Source organism: Trachypithecus francoisi, unplaced genomic scaffold, assembly GCF_009764315.1.
Source record: "Trachypithecus francoisi isolate TF-2019V2 unplaced genomic scaffold, Tfra_2.0 Lachesis_group11, whole genome shotgun sequence".
NCBI lineage: Eukaryota > Metazoa > Chordata > Mammalia > Primates > Cercopithecidae > Trachypithecus > Trachypithecus francoisi.
Window position 1 is genome coordinate 25,530,454 of NW_022681456.1, and position 16,883 is coordinate 25,547,336.

The 16,883-nt window shown below is 42.2% G+C and overlaps 1 protein-coding gene across 4 annotated transcripts in view; it reads left to right on the forward strand.

The window, feature by feature from the left end:
* Nucleotides 1-1,352: 1,352 nt before the first annotated feature.
* Nucleotides 1,353-16,883, forward strand: part of PRDM4 (PR/SET domain 4) — a 28,770-nt gene continuing 13,239 nt past the window's right edge. The window contains exons 1-6 of one of the 4 annotated variants that reach the window (XM_033220765.1): nucleotides 1,353-1,404; nucleotides 1,868-2,134; nucleotides 5,673-5,806; nucleotides 8,826-9,011; nucleotides 10,554-11,348; nucleotides 16,029-16,178. In XM_033220765.1, the coding sequence (XP_033076656.1) occupies nucleotides 2,124-2,134; nucleotides 5,673-5,806; nucleotides 8,826-9,011; nucleotides 10,554-11,348; nucleotides 16,029-16,178 (1,276 nt within the window). In that variant the 5' untranslated portion in view covers nucleotides 1,353-1,404; nucleotides 1,868-2,123. Of the gene's footprint in view, nucleotides 1,682-1,867; nucleotides 2,135-5,672; nucleotides 5,807-8,825; nucleotides 9,012-10,553; nucleotides 11,349-16,028; nucleotides 16,179-16,883 lie in introns of all 4 variants that reach the window. The other 3 variants (XM_033220764.1, XM_033220768.1, XM_033220766.1) reach the window with 3 other exon arrangements.

The following is a 16,883-nucleotide window of genomic DNA, read 5'->3' on the forward strand; positions in this document are numbered from 1 at the left end:
GCACAATCTTAGCTCATTGCAACCTCACACTCCTGGGCACAGTAGCTGGAGCTACACGTGCATACCACCATGCCCAGCTAATTTTTTTATTTTTTGTAGAGACAGGGTCTCATTTTATTGCCCAGGATTGTCTCAAACACCTGGGCTCAACTGATCCTCCTACCTCAGCTTCCCAAAGTGCTGAGGTGAGAGCCACTGCACCTCGTCCAATTTTTTAATAGTTTGTGATTTTTGTGTCCTATCAAGGTCACAAAGATTTTTGTCTTTATTTTCTTAAGTATTATGGTTTTAGCTCTTACATTTATGTGACCTGATTTTTATGTTCACCTCTCAACTTAATAAAATTGTTCCAAAAGAATAGACATCCAAACCCAAACCTAGTGAAAGTATTCGGCTGGTAATAAGATACATCATCATTCTCTAGGCTCCAGATTTGAAGTCGCATTTCAAGGAATACTGTCTCTCAGTTGGGATGATGACCTTGTTGATTTAGACTTCTATTTGTTGTCAACAGAGAGCAAAACCAATGTGACCTGCCTGCCAATGTTCAGTGAAGTTTCCTTATCTGGAATGTGCTTTCTCTCCATGAGAAGTAAAGGAAGGGAACCATTTTGGGGGTTGACATCCCACCCAACTCTCATCCAAAACGTTGCATGTGCCTCTACCCTTTCATATTAGATTGAATTTTCAAAATTCATCAGTCCCCACTAGACTGCAGGCAGGTGAAGGTCAGGGCTTGTGCCTTGCTGTGTATCCCTAGGTTTGAGATCTAATTTAACAAACGCTTTGTGAATGAGAGGAAGAATCCCTGGATCTGCTGTTCTGCTGGTGTAAGGGAGCCACCAGGCAGTGTGGTGTAGTTTCAACGTCTGCTGCTCAGGAGCTTGGGACCATTTTCCTTTAAAGCCATCTCGGTACTCCGAGCGTTAGGGACAGTGCCTGGCGCGCAGTAGAGAACTAAGGGCAGAGAAAAGGGGAAGGAAATTTGTTTAAAATCCCAAACCCCAGCATTTACGATAGGAAGCAGGCAAACTGGACAGCCTTCAGGCGTAGCAGACGGCGAAAAATATTCAGGATAGAATCTCAATTCCTCCTGGGCAGCAGAGGCAACTCTTGGGGCCAAATCTTGTACTTCGAATTTTGGGGGCTTTGTGTGGACCCATGCTTCTCTAGTAGGGGAATGTCATGAAGACTGAAATCTTGAGTCTGCGGGATTTAGGGGATTCAAAACTCACTCCCTGCAGGTACAGCAACCCTGGTCGCCTAGCAACTATGGGTCGATCGCTCGGCGCTCGATTCTAGCCAGCCGGATGGAGACGCAGAGCTCGCGGCCGAGCCTCTCGCGGCCAGCGCATCTGCCGTGCGCAGGCGCGGAGAGGCCTGGGCTGGGAGAGGGTCGAGGCAGTGAGCCGGCGCCGCTTGCGGGCCGCGGCGGGGAGGGCGCACGCACTGGGGGCGGAGCGGCGGATGCCGAGAGTGGCTGAGGAGCCGGAAACGCGCCGCGGAGGGTGCGGCCTTGAGGAAGCAGCGGGCCGGGAAGGGCCGGGCCGGGCGGCAACGTTAGGGCAACGGCCCCCGGGGTGAGGGGGCCGAGGGGACGGGCAGGGCCCCGAGGCGAACTCTGCCCGGATGAGGAACAAAGCAGTGGGGCAGGCGCGCGCGCCCCCAGCGCAGCTGTCAGGTGGGTTGCGCGCGGGCCCGGAGCGGGGCGGGGAGAGGCGGCCCGGCCTGCGGGCCCCCGGCCGGCGGGCTAATCCGCAGCCCTTAGGAGGCGGTGTCGGCAGCGCCTGGGGCTCTCAGGTGGCTAGAAGATGGGGGCTGCGACCTCGTTGTGGTTTTGGTGACCGCTCTTGTCCCACTCCCCCAGGTTGGGCAGCCCCCCTCCCGAAGCTTCTGGACGGAAGGCCCCGGGTGTTCCCCGACATGCCCCAACCCGTGACGGGGTGCACGGCCACCGGCCGTCGGGAGAAGTTGGGCGGCCCCGGGAGACCCCGGGGACGAGTGGCCGCGTCGGTGCAGCGGTTGTGAGCAAGGTGCGGTAGCACGTGACCCTGGAACGCAAACCCTGATGCCTGTTCCCCACCACCCGAGCCCTCCTTTCTCTGACATTTGGCCCCAAGCCGATGCATCACAGGTAAGTAGGGAGGTGGGCTTCAGCACTGGTGACATCTTTGGAAACTATCTGGCAAGTGAGTGTCCAGGGTCAGTGCCGTTGTTTTTGGTGCGATTAAGAAGGTTACAGGTGTGATTTGCAAAGGGAACAAGAAATCCAGAAACAAGTGTTGGATGGAATGTAATCTCGTGCATCCTAATTTACTCCACATGTGAAAAGTTGTTCCAAATAGCCACACGTTTATTGTTGGCTTGTTGACACCTTTTTCCTGTGTCTTTCAGTTATTTGAGCGTTTAATATATTTTTCTGGATTCCAACGTGTATTGTTATCTCATTATGCTTCACCTTGAGTTTTGCTGGTATGGCAGGGACGATAGAGTGAGGGAATTAAGTTCTTAATTCTGCAAGCTTCGTGCTGATGTTTAAAGTACAGAAGCAGGCCAAAGAAATTGTTGTATTTAGCTGTTTTTTCAAGACCGTTTCAAAGGCCATATGTTTAGAATGAGGAAGATAAGGCACAAATTCATTGAAATTATTGAAACCCCACTGCATTTTGCAAAGTGACTGCATTTCAGTTTCTTATATTTTATGCGAAGAGGTGTAAAATCAGCACCTGGCAGATGGTTGCATAGGTCAATTAGAAACACACACGTAAACTGCAGAACTGTGTAGGAAATTATTTTACCCTAAATGAGTAGGTAAGATAGAGCTTAGTATCTTGATTCTTGCCATCTTCCGGGATTGCTTCTTAGAATCTCATAGGAGAAAGAAAATGAGAACAGAATTGCATTTTAGAATGAGAAAGTCTTATAAGGATCATACTGTACATTCCCTTCATCTGCCTTCTCTCTGTGAGATACTCATTACCTTTGGTTTATGGCTGCTGAGGTCATCATGTTTTAGTGACTCACAACAAAGCAGAAATCTGCTGAGCCTCTCGCATTAAACTCTGGTGTGAGAAGACCTAGGACTCAACCTAGAAACACCATGCTGATTTTTATCTTGAGATTAAATAAATATCAGGAATTTTCAGAATGAGAGTTGAAGGTGCAGACCTGTAGCTGTACTTTTAAAAAAATATTGTAACCAATTTGTTAAGTAGGCTGTTATGGCTGTAGTGATTGTAGTGTTTTAATTATTAAGAGTAGCTATAAAGAGTTATGGGAAAAGTCTGTTTTAAATCAACTCAAGCCCAGCAGCTTTCAAAATTAAGGAGATATGTTTTCTCTAGGCTACAGGGATTGTTTGCTTTTGTTTTTGTTTTTAAGACACGGTCTCACTCTGTCACCCTGGCTGGAGTGTAGAGGTGCAAGCAGAGCTCACTACAGCCCCGACCTCCCCACTTCAGTCTCCCTGTAGCTGGAACCACAAGCACGAACCACCATGCCTGGCTAAGTTAAAAAAAAAAAAATGTTTAGTAGAGACAGGGGTCTCACTGTGTTGCCTAGGGAGGTCTCCAATTCCTGGGCTCAAGCGATCCTTCTGCCTTGGCCTCCCGAAGTGCTGGGATTACAGGTGTAAATCACCACGCCTGGCCTGCTTTATAGTATAATAAAAACTGTTATTAGCATGCTGTTCTTCATAAGGTGTACCTCATTTACCAGATGCTTCTAGCTGTCTTTCTGATAAGGATGATGAGTTAGCATTGCTCAATCCAATTAGAAAAAAAATTCAGAATGTCTGTTCTATACAAGGTACTAGGTTGGCCTTTTACATTTTATTGATGTCTTAGAGCTTAGTTTTATGGGATACATGGCCAGAGATAAGGGTGAAACTTACGGGTGTATCATAATGCAGGAAACAGGTCTATGTAGAACTTTAAATATACGCCACAATATAAGTAGATAGGCCCTAATGTATTGCAACTGTGTAAAAGGCAATATAGTTCCTTTATTGTAATGTCTTTTTCTTACTATAGTTAAGAGCTTTGGTTTCTTAAATTAGATCTGAATTTAAATCCCAACTCTCCTTACTGGTTATGTGATTCTGGTTAAGTTTCTTAGCATCACTGAATTTTAAGTTTCCTCATCTTTAAAGTGGGATTAAGAATAATACTGACCTCCAGCCTGGGCAACATAGGGAGACCCCATCTCTTCAAAATAAAAACAAATTAGCCAGGCATGGGGGCACATGCCTGTGGTTCCAGCTACTTGGGGGGCTGAAGTGGGAGGATCTCATGAGCCTAGAAGGTAGAGACTGCAGTCAGCTGTGATCATGCCACTGCATTCCAGCTTGCAGCGACTGAGCAAGACCCTGTCTCAAAAACAAAAACAAAAGGATTAAGAGAGATAGTTACATGTAAATCACTTAGCCCAATACATAGCACATGGTAAGGGAGCCATAAATTTTAGCTATTATTATTTTCAGGTTGATTGATAAAATGGTGTTGCCATTTTTCAGAATTAAAAACCTATTTAGATTTGATTTCACTGCTGAGGAATATGTAACCTCAGTTGATTCCTCTTCTCTGCTTCTCTGCTTCAGCCTTACCATATGCAGAGAATAATTCATTATTATGATGGCCAGTGTAAGGACTGGAGGTCATTAGAGAGCCCCTTTTGGATAACCTGTTGGCTAGCCTAGTGGTTCTATAATATTTGTAATATGGCAGTCTCTCAATTCTGATAAAAGAACTAATACTTTTTGATAACAGCCTTCAGTGCTGTTTTATTCAAATCAGTATTACTCTTATTCAAAAGACATTTGTAATGGCAGTGCAAGATGGATTGCATAGAAAAGGTCATTCCTAGATTCTTCACCTTGCTAAAAATAGTCTGTAGTTAAAAAAAAGTTTGGGTGCAATGAAAAACTTTTTGGCAGTGTTTTGCAGTTTGATCTGTGTTCTTTCACTTAATAGCTGTGTGATTTGGGGCATATGACATGGCCTCTGTGAGCCGTAATTCCCTCATCTATCTTACGTTGCAGAATTGGTGTGAGGATTTGAAGTCATTTTAAATGAAGTGGTAGCAAAGCTTGCATAGTGACCCTCAATATATGGAGGACATTAATATTAGGACATTAAAAACTGATACAGAATCTTAGTAAACTGTTGCTGAATGGGGAAAATATGGTGCTTTTCACATCATTGATAATTTGGATCTTTAACTCCTATTAGAAATGATTAGTAAAATTTATTTGAGTAAGTTAAAATGCACTGCCTAAAAAACTACTGATTTGAAATAATAAGCCATTTGGAGAAAAATAAATATTGTAAAAGATGAAGCTTGAGTGATGTAAAAAAAACAAACTGTCATTGCCATTGTGCTGTAAGGACTGCAAACCTTGCTTTAGATGGTGTGCCTAGAGTTTCGAGCAAGGCAGAATTCAAATCCTGTTTCTGCTATGTGACATTGAATTGAGTTTTTTAATGTCTCAATCTCAGTTTTCTTATCAGTAGAAAGAATATGGCACTAGCTGTCTAAGAGAATTGTTGAGTGTAAAAGTGAATCGTTGGCCAAGTCCCATTTCCCCATCCCCACTGTTTCAGTTTCTTCAGTATCTTAATACAGAGTCATCGGAGTAAATTTTTGCATAACTAGTTGTGTGTGTTCTTTTCTAGAATGAATGAAATGAACCTGAGCCCAGTGGGGATGGAGCAGCTGACTTCATCCTCTGTGAGCAATGCCTTGCCAGTCTCAGGAAGTCACCTGGGATTGGCTGCCTCACCCACTCACAGTGCCATCCCTGCCCCAGGTGAGTGGTAAGGGAGACCTACTGTTTTCAACACTTAACTATGTTATCAGTTCTAAATGGAGTCTAGAAGAGATCAGAGCCCCTTTAAGGGTAGAAGGGAGAAGGTAAGCAGGCCTGAATGGTGGTTCAACATGTGATAGGTAATGGAAAAGAAGGTTTTTGTAGAGGTAGAATATTAGAATTCTAGTGGATAGTAGTAGCAGTTTTTTTCTGATAGTCCTCTTCTAAGTTGGTAGCTTTTTGTCCAGAGCTGTAATTAACTTGGCATTTTATTTAGGGTTGCCCATTCATCTGGTTCACACTTTAGTACTCTGTCCCTGGGTTAATAGAAGAGAATCAGTTAAAGTTACTCTAATAACTCTTCCCAGAGAGCATGGGGAATTGGGCTTTATATTCCACCGGGTTTGAAATTAAATGGCAGTAACTGCAGGTGCACCAGGTCTAAAATTAGTGGAAAGAAGTGTGGTATTTTTACATGGGGCTTTTACATGGAACGCCTCATGAGCCTCCATACGCAACAAAATAGTATAGGAAAAATTCATTCTTCCTATCACTGTACTTTTTTTTTTTCTTTTTTAAAATGGAATGTCACTCTGTCATCCAGGCTGGAGTGCAGGGGCAGGATCTCAGCTGATAGCAACCTTTGCTTCCCAGGTTCAAATGATTCTCCTGCTTCGGCCTCCGGAGTAGCTGGGATTATAGGCAGGTGCCACTACACCTGGCTAATTTTCTTTCTTTCTCTTTTTTTTTTTTTTTTTGAGATGGAGTTTCACTCTTATTGCCCAAGCTGGAGTGCAATGGTGCGATCTCGCCTCACTGCAACCTCCACCTCCCAGGTTGAAGCAATTCTCCTGCCTCAGCATCCCGAGTAGCTGGGACTATAGGCACACGCCACCACGCTCGACTCATTTTTTGTATTTTTAGTAGAAACACGGTTTCACCATATTAGCCAGGCTGGTCTTAAACTCCTGACCTCAGGCGATCTGCCCTCCTTGGCCTCCCAAAGTGCTGGGATTACAGGCGTGAGCCACCATGCCAGCCATCACTGTACTTTTAAAACCTTTTGTCTGCCTAGCTTCATTTTCTTATTCCATTGAAATGGAATATATATTCTATTGATTATTATAATGATAAGCTGTCAGTTCTTTTTTTTTTTTTTTTTTAGACGGAGTCTCGCTCTGTCGCCCAGGCTGGAGTGCAGTGGCCGGATCTCAGCTCACTGCAAGCTCCGCCTCCCGGGTTCACGCCATTCTCCTGCCTCAGCCTCCCGAGTAGCTGGGACTACAGGCGCCCGCCACGTCGCCCGGCTAGTTTTTTGTATTTGTAGTAGAGACGGGGTTTCACCATGTTAGCCAGGATGGTCTCGATCTCCTGACCTTGTGATCCGCCTGTCTTGGCCTCCCAAAGTGCTGGGATTACAGGCTTGAGCCACCGCGCCCGGCCAAGCTGTCAGTTCTTTAGGATCAATGACATGGTAATGTATTGGACTTTCTTTGTCAAAGTTGGAGTTAGTGTAAATAAATCTATATATTGTTTAAATAGTTCTCTAAAGAGAATTACTTGCTTAATTAATAAAATGCAGCAGTTAAATAAGATTCATCGAAACTAGGGTCTTTTCACATTTAAGTGTCCACAAAAGAAATTTAAAAAAATTATTAGTGTTTTGTAGGCATTCCTTTTAGTGGGCACTCTTGTTAAGGAGGAAAACATTAAAAAATATTGCCGACCAGGCACAGTGGCTTATGCCTGTAATCCCAGCACTTCGAGAAGCCAAGACAGGAGGATCACTTGAGCCCGGGAGTTCAAGATCAGCCCGGGTAACATAAGGAGACCCCATCCCTGCAAAGAAAAAAATAAAAATTAGCCGGGCATAGTAGCACATGCCCGTCCGTAGTCCCAGCTATGTAGGAGCTATGTAGGAGGCTGAGATGGGAGGGCCACTTGAGCCCGGAAAGCTGAGGCTGCGTGAGCCATGATCATGCTGCTGTGCTGCAGCCTGGGCAACATAGCAAAACCTTGTCTCAAAAAAAAAAAAAAATTGCCCCTGGCAAAAATATGCCCATCAGCACTGACCTAGTTGATGGGTATTTGTTATGATACTTAGGCACAGTAAAAGTCATTTCACTTTGGAAGTACATATAACTCAAAGTAGATACAATCTCACATTTAAAGGTTTGTTAATCACTAAGTATACCATATATACAAAAGGTATAAAAATGTACATGTACAGTTTTACTTCTAACTAAATTACGTTATTTTCCAAGTAGAAATGAAAAATTCTCACCATATAAAATGGTAACTATAATACAGTTTAAAAAATACCAAAAAAATTCCATACTATCACTACCTAGGGACCACTCCTGTGAATATTTTATGTTTCCATTTTTTTCTCTATATAATTTGTTTTCTTGTGTTTAAACTCGGTTTTTAATTCTAAATTAAATATTTTCGCTGGGCACGGTGGCAGTCCCAGCACTCTGAGAGGCTGAGGAGGGCGGATCACTCGAGGCCAGGAGTTCGAGACCAGCCTGGCCAACATGGTGAGACCCTGTCTCTATCAAAGATACAAAAATTAGCCGGGTGTGGTGGTGTGTGCCTGTAATCCCAGCTACTCAGAAGGTTGAGGTAGGAGAATCGCTTGAACCCTACCTCAAGGCGGAGACTGCAGTGAGCTGAGATCACACCACTGCACTCCAGCCTGGGCAACAAAGCAAGACTCCATCTCAAATCAATCGATAATTAATTAATTAAATATTTTGGTATTTAAGCACGATACAGACAATTAGAGTATTAACTTGTCAGTTTAGAACTAACTTAAAAACTATCTTTGGGACTACGACTACTTTGTTTAGGACTGTTTGTGGATATTTGCACATCATCTATCTAAGGATGAAAAGGGATACTAGGTGAGATTTTTGCCCATATGTAAAAACCTTTCTAAGAATTTAGCCAGTGGTTGTCGTGAGAATTTTTAATTACCTATTTTCTTTTCACTGAGAAAAAAAATTTTGTTTTGTAGGCCTCCCAGTGGCAATTCCAAACCTGGGTCCCTCCCTGAGCTCTCTGCCTTCTGCTCTGTCTCTAATGCTCCCAATGGGTATTGGAGATCGAGGGGTGATGTGTGGGTTACCTGAGAGAAACTACACCCTACCTCCGCCACCTTACCCGCACCTGGAGAGCAGTTACTTCAGAACCATTCTACCTGGTAAGTGTTGTAGTTATTTGGCATGTTAGAAAAAAAGAATGGCGCCAGCTTTTAAGTTTAGTTCCTGAAGATCTGAATAACACTTTTTTCTGTTTGTCACTATTAGATATTCATCTCTAGGCAGGAAAAGTATCTTTGTTTATATTTATGTACTTTTCCTCTTAAAATGTGCGTATAACACATTATTAATACAGTTTGACTAAGCTGAATTTCTTAATTGCACATTTTTCTTCTTTTTCTTCCAGTATCTCTTTCATTCAGTCTTTATAATTCTGCAGCTATAATTCCAGTCAACCAGTACAGAGAGAGTCTGTCTCTGTCTCTGTCTCTCTCTCTCTCTCTTTCTCTCTCTCTTTCTCTCTCTTTCTCTCTCTCTCTCTTTCTCTTTCTTTCTTTCAGAGACGGGGTCTCACTATGTTGCTCAGGCTGGACTGGAACTCCTGGGCTCAAGTGATCCTCTCACCTCAGACTCTTGAGTAGCTGGGACTACAGGCACATACCTGCCTTAAGACCATACCATACTCTCTTTCTTTTTTATAAATAACTTTTTTTAAAAAAAGAGATGGGGTTTTGGCATGTTGCCCAGGCTGGTCTCGAACTCCTGCACTGAAGCCATATGCCCACTCCAGTATCCCAAAGTGCTGGGATTACAGGCATAAGCCACTGTGCCTGGCCCAAGACCATACTTTCTATACAATTGTTTATCCTTACTTTTTTCACTTTATCTTTTTCTCTGCTGTTACATGGGTATTTTCCTTTGCCGCTACGTGGTTTTCATAATTATCCTTTTTAATGATGCATTACTTTCTACTGAATGGGTATTTGATGGTTTATTATCTTTATTGTTGGACAGTTTGGTTTTTCCAGCTTTTATTACCATTGTAACGCTCTTATGAATGTCTTTATGTATAATATTTACAAAATGGATTTAGAGAAGATTACCATAAGTGGAATTTCTTGTACAAGAGGGTATTAACATTTTTGAGGTTCTTAATATATATACTTCACCAAGAAGTTTTAGCAGTTTACATTCCCACTGGCAGTTTAGTAAGTGTCATTTCACCACATCCTCCCAAGCACAAGTGTTAATTTGTTTTGTTTTAATAAAACAGGTACAATTGTGACTTGTATTAAATAGTTTGTGTTATGGTAGTTTAATTATATTAAATTATATTTAATTTTATTTTTCATGTAGAACTGTTCTTAAATCATTTTACCTTTTAATAATTAGTAGAGCAAATTTTACGCCTTAGGACTCAGGAATTGCAACCATATGTATATTAAAGGCAGTGTTTTTGTTAGTGATTCCCAGTTAGCTTCAAAGGAACATGGTTAACTTTTTAAGGATTTTTGAGTTTTACAGGAAAAACTCAATTATGGTATATGTATGTTGCTATTTATAAAATAATGTGTATCGATTAAATTAAAGAAGCAGGAGATTATTTGAACTTAGTAATGTTTGTAAGGAAGTAGCTTCTAGTGCTTGGAATTCTTCAGTAATGTACTGTAAGTCTCTGATATCTTGTCTTTTCCTTTTCTCAGGCATTTTATCTTATTTAGCTGACAGACCACCTCCTCAGTACATCCACCCCAACTCTATAAATGTTGATGGTAATGCAGCATTATCTATCACCAATAACCCTTCAGCACTAGATCCCTATCAGTCCAATGGAAATGTTGGATTAGAACCAGGCATTGTTTCAATAGATTCTCGCTCTGTGAACACACATGGTGCCCAAAGTCTTCATCCCAGTGATGGCCATGAGGTGGCCTTGGACACAGCAATCACTATGGAGAACGTTTCTAGGGTTACCAGCCCAATTTCGACAGATGGAATGGCAGAGGAGCTTACAATGGACGGTGTTGCAGGCGACCATTCCCAAATCCCAAATGGCTCCAGAAGTCATGAACCTCTGTCTGTGGATTCTGTGAGCAACAACCTTGCAGCAGACGCTGTAGGACATGGTGGTGTGATACCCATGCATGGGAATGGCCTGGAGCTCCCTGTGGTCATGGAGACAGACCACATTGCAAGTCGGGTCAATGGCATGTCTGACAGTGCCCTCAGTGACTCCATCCACACTGTGGCCATGAGCACCAACTCTGTAAGCGTGGCACTCTCTACCTCACACAACCTTGCCTCCCTAGAATCTGTTTCCCTCCATGAAGTTGGCCTCAGCCTAGAACCTGTGGCTGTCTCCTCCATCACTCAGGAGGTTGCTATGGGGACAGGTCATGTAGATGTATCTTCAGACAGTCTTTCTTTTGTACCACCTTCACTGCAAATGGAAGACTCCAATTCAAACAAGGAAAACATGGCAACCTTGTTTACAATTTGTGAGTGTGCTTAGCCTTTCTTTTTTGGAAATATTCGTAAAAAGGGCCACCATCCCTAACAAGTTAAGTCACAAAGTTTGGCATTAAGAGAGTATAGAAAGTAACTAGACCTCGGAACTTTTCTTTGCCTTGGTATTGTCCTTTATATTAATGTGGTGCCTTTTCTTCAAGTAAGCCAAATGATATACATACATTTAGTTGGTTCTTACAGCATCCTCCTGAAGAAATGAAATGTGAAGTTGTCATTTTTGTATTTTGCAGATAAGCTTAGCACGTGCGGTAGTGTGTGCCTGTAGTCCCAGCTATTCTGGAGGCAGGGGCAGGAAAGTTGCTTGAGCCCAGGAGTTTCAGGCTATATTGTGCTACGATCACACCTGTGAATAGTCCTAGCTATTCTGGAGGCTGAGGCAGGAGGGTTGCTTGAGCCCAGGAGTTTCAGGCTATAGTGGGCTATGATCACACCTGTGAATAGTACTGCACTCCATCCTGGGCAACAAAGTGAGACCCTGTCTCTGAAAAACAATCATAATGATAATACAATATTTTTTTAAAAAGGTCAGTTTAGCCCAGTAATAGTTAAGGTATTTCCCAAGATTTCACAAATAGAGAGTTATAGGGGTAAATTCTAGTAAAGTTGTTTGTGACATGCCTTGTGAAAATTATTAGGTCACTTTTATAACCCTATGGAAAAATGTAGGTGAATGTAAATGCATTTTTTTCTTTGTTCAGGGTGCATATAAATTATTCTTGGGCATGTAAAAGTTTTTCTTACTGGGCAACAACAACAAAAAGCAATATAAAAACATTTGATTTACTGGTGTCACTACGTTTCATTCACGCAGGAAACATGTTGAGTGCTTATTTTATTTTATTGATAGGGTTTCTCTGTCGCCCAGGCTAGGGTGTAGCGGTGTGATCACGTCTCACTGCAGCCTCAACCTCCTGGGCTCAAGCGATCCTCCCACTTTAGCCTCTCGAGTAACTGGGACCGCAAGTGTGTACCACCACACTTGGCTACTTTTTAAATTTTTTGTAGAGATGGGGTCTCACTGTGTTGCCTTGGCTGGTCTTGAACTTGACTCAAGCGTTCCTCCTGCCTCAGCTTCCCAGAGTGCTAGGATTACAGGTGTGAGCCATCATGCCGGGCTCTTTGGTGCTTACTATGTGGCAGCCTCTGCTAGATGCTAGGGATAGAACGATCTACCAAGAGACGGTGTGTGTACATACCTTTAAGGAGCTTACAGTCTGGTAGGAAGCATAGGAGACTGTTACAATACAGTATAATAGTAAGTGTGAAGATGGGATTAAGTGTAAGGTACTAAAGTAGCCTGAAGGGGAGCAACTAGCCAGGCCATGGAAGGGTCAGGGAAGACTTAACCAAGGAAAGTAACATACATGTTAAGCACAGACCTTAAGGACAAGAAAGGTGTGGGCAGTTGAGAGTCAGGAAGACGGGAGTTGGCACCTGTAAGTGCCTAGAACCAAAAGAATCGTGAGTGTTTCAGAATTGCTGAAGCATACAATGAGGGTGAGGAGAGGGGTCATGTGGTGAGAGAGAAGTAGGAGCCAGAACACAAAGGCTCTTTTAAGACTAGGTCAAGAGTTTTAGGGAGTAAGGGTTGGGGTAGGGCTTTTGCTGCAATGTGAGAATAAATTTGTTGAGAGGCAAGGAGGTGTGGAAGATACTATAATTTATGGGAAAGGTGATGATTCCCCAATCTAGAGTAGAAGTAATTAGGATGCAGAAGAGTAGAGGACATTTTCAGAGAGCCCAGTTGAGCTTATTGATTGGATAAAGTTGGAGGAGGGAAGGATTAAGGAGAAAACCCTGGTTTTTGGCTTCGGAAACTGGTTAAGTAGAGAAGGCCATGCGTTGGCTCACGCCTATAATCCCAGCACTTTGGGAGGCTGAGGCAGAAAGATAATTTGAGACCAGGAGTTCAAGATCAGCCTGGGCAAGATAGTAAGACCCTGTCTCTGGAAAAACAAACAGAAACTAAGTAGGTAGGGTAGTAGTAAAAGACAGAGGAGGATTCGATTTTGATTTTTATTATTTTGGGAAGAGTGACGATTAGTCAAGTTTTAGACATGTTGATTTCAGTGTCTGTAAGACACCCAGTAGAGATGTCTAATGAAAAGTTGTGTGTGGAGCTGAGAGAGATCTGTCTGGAAATATTTAAGAATTGTCAACATTAAGATGTTATTTGTGTCTGTAGAAGTGGAACGGAATTATCTAGTAAGCGTATGGAATGAGAAGAGGGCTAGGGATATCAAGATACAGCAGCAGAAGAGGAGCTTCCAAATAGACTCAACGGGAGCGCCAAAAATAGGAAGCCCAGAACCATTCAGTGCCACAAAATCCAGGCGATGGGGAGACTAGTTTTTACCTTTTAAAGTCTCAAATTTAGAATTTTAAAATGTTTTAATCGAAGAATGTAATGAATGTAAGGCTCATTAATTTAGCAGAAGGTAAGAGGTGGCCTAAATAAGCTTACTGATTTTTTTCCTAAGGGGGCAAATGGAACCTCTTCTAAGTGTTTGTGTGTTACAATGAGATATAATTTATGTATACATTTTAAATGTGCAATTTAGTGGTTTTTTTGGTATATTTACAAGGCTGTGCAACCACCACCACTGTCTCCTTCCAAAACATTTTAGTCAACCTGTAAAGAAACTTCATAATCATTAGTCACTTCCCATTCCCTCCTTCCGCCTGTTCTCAAGTTTTTGTATGAACATATGTTCTTGGATATTTAGGAGTGGAATTGCTGTGTGCTTAACTTTTTGAGGGACTGCCAGACTGTTTTCCAAAGTGACTGTGCCATGTTACCATCCTAGCAGCAGTGGATGAGGGGTCTAATTTCTCTACATTTTTGCCAACAGTTTTTTTTTTTTTTTTTTTTTTTTGAGACAGAGTCTGGCTCTGTCACCCAGGCTGGTGTGCAGTAGCGCAATTTCAGCTCACTGCAACCTCCACCTCCCGGGCTCAAGCCATCCTTCCACCTCAGCCTCCCCAGTAGCTGGGACTACAAGTGCTCGCCACCATGCCTGGCTGATTTTTTGTATTTTTGGTAGAGATGATTTGCCATGTTGCTATCTGGTCTCATGCATTTGAGACCAGCCTAGGCAACATGGCGAAACCCTGTCTCTACCAAAAGTATTAAAAAATCAGCCAGACGTCATGGTGCATGCCTGTGGTCCCAGCTACTCAGGAGGCTGAAGCGGGAACGCCGCTGTACTCCAGCCTGGGTGACAGATCAGGACCCCATCTTAGAAAAAAGAAAAAAGAGAAAGTAAGATAGATGACTGTGGTTCTAAGGTTTATGTATTCCAGCTATTTTGTGAATGGTTTTGGTGTTTGAACGTAATGGTTGAATAATAGTATCGTAAATACTGTTCTTTAGCAGAGTGGAAAGTGTAAAGAATAGAGCAAAAATGGAGGAGGACACTCATAAACTTGTGAAAATGAAGTTGTAGTTAGAATAGAGAACAATATATAAAGGCAGCATCCTCTCTGCCAATGCCGAAAGAAAGACCATATGAAAAATAAGAAACTAAGAATTTTAAGGAAATAATGTCTGCAAGAATACAATTCTGTCTGCCCTTTGAAATAGCAGGCTGCAGATTGTTTTTGTCTTAAGAATGTGTCATCAAAACTTGGTTGACCATCTTATTTATAGTGAAGCAAAAGAGTGCAGTGGTGCAGCTGCTCTGACCCCAGTGGCCTATGTTCATAGCACAGTCAGAGCATAGGCACTGGGGTCAGAGCCAGCTGTACTACTGTGGCCATATTTTGGCTCTGCATAACAACATTTCAACTCAGTTTCCTCTTACAGTTCAGAATTGGAATCTTTTGGACTTTAGGGCATCATACCTAAATGTATTATCTACTTAATGTAAGGGATAATGTACTTGATTGTTGAAGTAATATGGTGCTATTTTTTCTTTTATTGTTATTATTTTTAACTTTTTTTTAAACAGACGGGATTTCACTATGTTACCCCAGACTGGTCTTGAACTCCTGGGCTTAAGTGATCGTCCCACCTCAGCCTCCCAAACTGCTGGGTTTACTGGCGTGAACCACCATACCCAGCCAATTTTCTGATCAATGTTTCTCTTATGCACTGAATAGGAAACTTGTCCTGTTGGATCAAAAGAAAAAAATCAGATCTTATTGAAGTCTGAAGAGTGGTATAAGAGTGGATATATATGTTAGTGTAAGGAAGTGAGTCTTTGATCAACATATCTCTGTTAGAACCATGCTTCTTACTGGATATGTTTTAGTAATTATAGCATTTACATTAAAGCCTGGGGCTGGGCACGGTGGCTTACACCTGTAATCCCAGCATTTTGGAAGGCTGAGGCGGGTGGATCATCTGAGGTCAGGAGTTCCAGATGAGCCTGGCCAACATGAGGAAACCCTGTCTCTATTAAAAATAGAAAAATTAGCCAGGTGTGGTAGCACACGCCTGTAGTCCCAGCTACATGGGAGGCTCAGACAGGAGAATCGCCTGAACCTGGGAGGCAGAGGTTGCAGTGAGCCAAGATCGTGCCATTGCACTCCAGCCTGAGTGACAGAGCAAGACTCCATCTCCAAAAACAAAAAACAAAAAAAGCCTGATGGTAATTTAGCCTCCTTGAACTAAACCCATTTGTATTGCTCAAATTTGCCATCTACAGGGTGCACTCTCTGTGACCGCGCCTATCCCTCAGACTGTCCCGAACATGGACCAGTGACTTTTGTTCCTGACACTCCAATAGAGAGCAGAGCAAGGCTTTCTCTCCCAAAGCAGCTTGTTCTCCGTCAGTCAATTGTGGGAGCAGAAGTTGGTAAGAACCTTGGGACTGTAAAACACTATTACATCTCTTCTTCCTTTGTAGGGTACAGTTGTAAAAGTGGATGTGTATAATTTAGTAATTATTTGGACCAGAAGTCAATTTATGGCTTAAGGTTTATGCTTTTATGGAATATTAGTCTTGTCCACTGATGATAGCAGTAAATCAAGTCAAAAACTATTGGGAAACCTCTCCTTTGTTAGAATCAGTATTGAGTAAAGCAAAAAGTCCTAGACTGAGTCTTTGAAGATTTTTATTCTCAGCTGTCCCATCCACTAATAATTATTCTAACAACCCATTTCTTAAAACTTAGTTTCTTTTATACAAACATGGAAAATTCACTACTGATAACCTTGACACAAATTTAGATCAAATGTTTGTAAATTGTATAATGGTCCTTAGAAAAAAGGAATAAAGAATGTAGATTGCCAGACTTTACCAATATTTGAATTTAGCATGGCTTCTGAGTTGCTGTGACATTTCTTTGGAAATATAAAATTAGGTTCATTATTCTTTTAGCTGCAGTTTGGGTGTGAGTCATTTGAAAGCATCAGACAGTTTAGGTACAATACAGCAGTGCTTTAAGCACAAAAGATTTTAGAAGTTTGATTTATTTCTATAATAATTGCTTTATATTTTTACAATAGAATAATGTTTTCTGTTATTTTGAATTAATTAATTTATTTTTAAGAGACTGGG